This window comes from Penaeus monodon, chromosome 23 (genome assembly GCF_015228065.2).
Source record: "Penaeus monodon isolate SGIC_2016 chromosome 23, NSTDA_Pmon_1, whole genome shotgun sequence".
Taxonomy (NCBI): Eukaryota; Metazoa; Arthropoda; class Malacostraca; order Decapoda; family Penaeidae; genus Penaeus; species Penaeus monodon.
Genome location: NC_051408.1, coordinates 2,793,627 through 2,794,754, shown reverse-complemented (window position 1 = coordinate 2,794,754; position 1,128 = coordinate 2,793,627). Strand labels below are relative to the sequence as shown.

The 1,128-nt window shown below is 41.1% G+C and overlaps 1 protein-coding gene across 1 annotated transcript in view; it reads right to left on the bottom strand.

Annotated features, from left to right (window-relative positions):
• Positions 1-364: 364 nt before the first annotated feature.
• LOC119587679 overlaps positions 365-1,128 on the bottom strand; it is an 8,942-nt gene continuing 8,178 nt past the window's right edge. Inside the window, exons 2-3 of the mRNA XM_037936359.1 lie at positions 908-1,052; positions 365-559 (exon numbers count right to left, since the gene is read on the bottom strand). Coding sequence (XP_037792287.1) covers positions 365-559; positions 908-1,052 — 340 coding nt within the window. The remainder of the gene's footprint in view (positions 560-907; positions 1,053-1,128) is intronic.

Sequence of the window (1,128 nt, the reverse complement as noted above, 5' to 3'; positions counted from 1 at the left end):
GTTCTGATGCTGAACTTCCAGAACACACCAGTACATCTATCTTTGACTTTTTGTGGGTTGTTGATGTTTTCATAGTTGCTGTATTCATAAGGGTTAGTTGATAACAACAACTTCCTTCTGGCTACAGCAGCTGGAAGACGTAATCAAGAGGTGAAGTTGCTTCTGAGCTCACATTGGCCGAAGAGGCTTCCGTATGAAGTCTTGGCGTCATGGGTAACTGTCCGTGATGTCCAGGAACGGACTGTTGATTGTTAAAAGACCGTTTTTTTATGGAAGAAAAATCGACTGGTAGCAGCATTTTCGAACTCGAAGACTCTGGTGTTATGCTGACTGTCCAAGGGAATCAGCAATGGACTGGATACCATTAAAAGCTTATAATCCATGGAAGAAAGTGGTCTGACGACTTGGCTTTTGGTTTGTAACCCTTCTTGGTTTCTTGACTCACCATACTTGCTGCTTTTGTCTTGATGATCACATTTTTGTAGACGTAGATCTGGGCTCCCTGCTTGCCCCGGCGGCATTTTCTGTTCTGGAATCTTGATTTCAAAATCTTCCCAAACTGTAATAGAGAAGAGATAATCACATGAAAAATGCAGGTTGTAGGGTAGTCTAATCACACGCTAAGGATGCATTTCAATGTAAGGGTATTGGTAAACTGACTGTTCATTATTATTTGTTCTAATTATCTTGACTGATATTATCCTTTTGTCTATATTAGTTCAATATAATGTAATTCCTCAGATTATCATCAACCTCCTTTGATAATGCCAAACGAACCGAGTTGCTTCCATGTCCACTTAACTCCCTGTCTTTGCTGTTAACCCGAGACTAGTTCCAACCTGGTTCCGAGTTTTAATATCCTGTTTCATATATGTTCAGAACCGTCTCGAAAAGAAGTACTACACACCTGGGCTATATCCAGGTACTGTTGGGGGTTATCCTTTAAGTAGGCATTGTAAAGGACATAGACGGGAGTGACTTCGCCTTCCTTCTCCTCCAAAGCCTCTTGGATCCATTTCTCGCAAACTGAGCGCCACGTAGGAATGTATCCACTGTGGGTGCCGAAGCATAATGGTGTGGTTAACATTTGTAATTAAAATAAATCAATGATAAGAGAGCAAACATTTG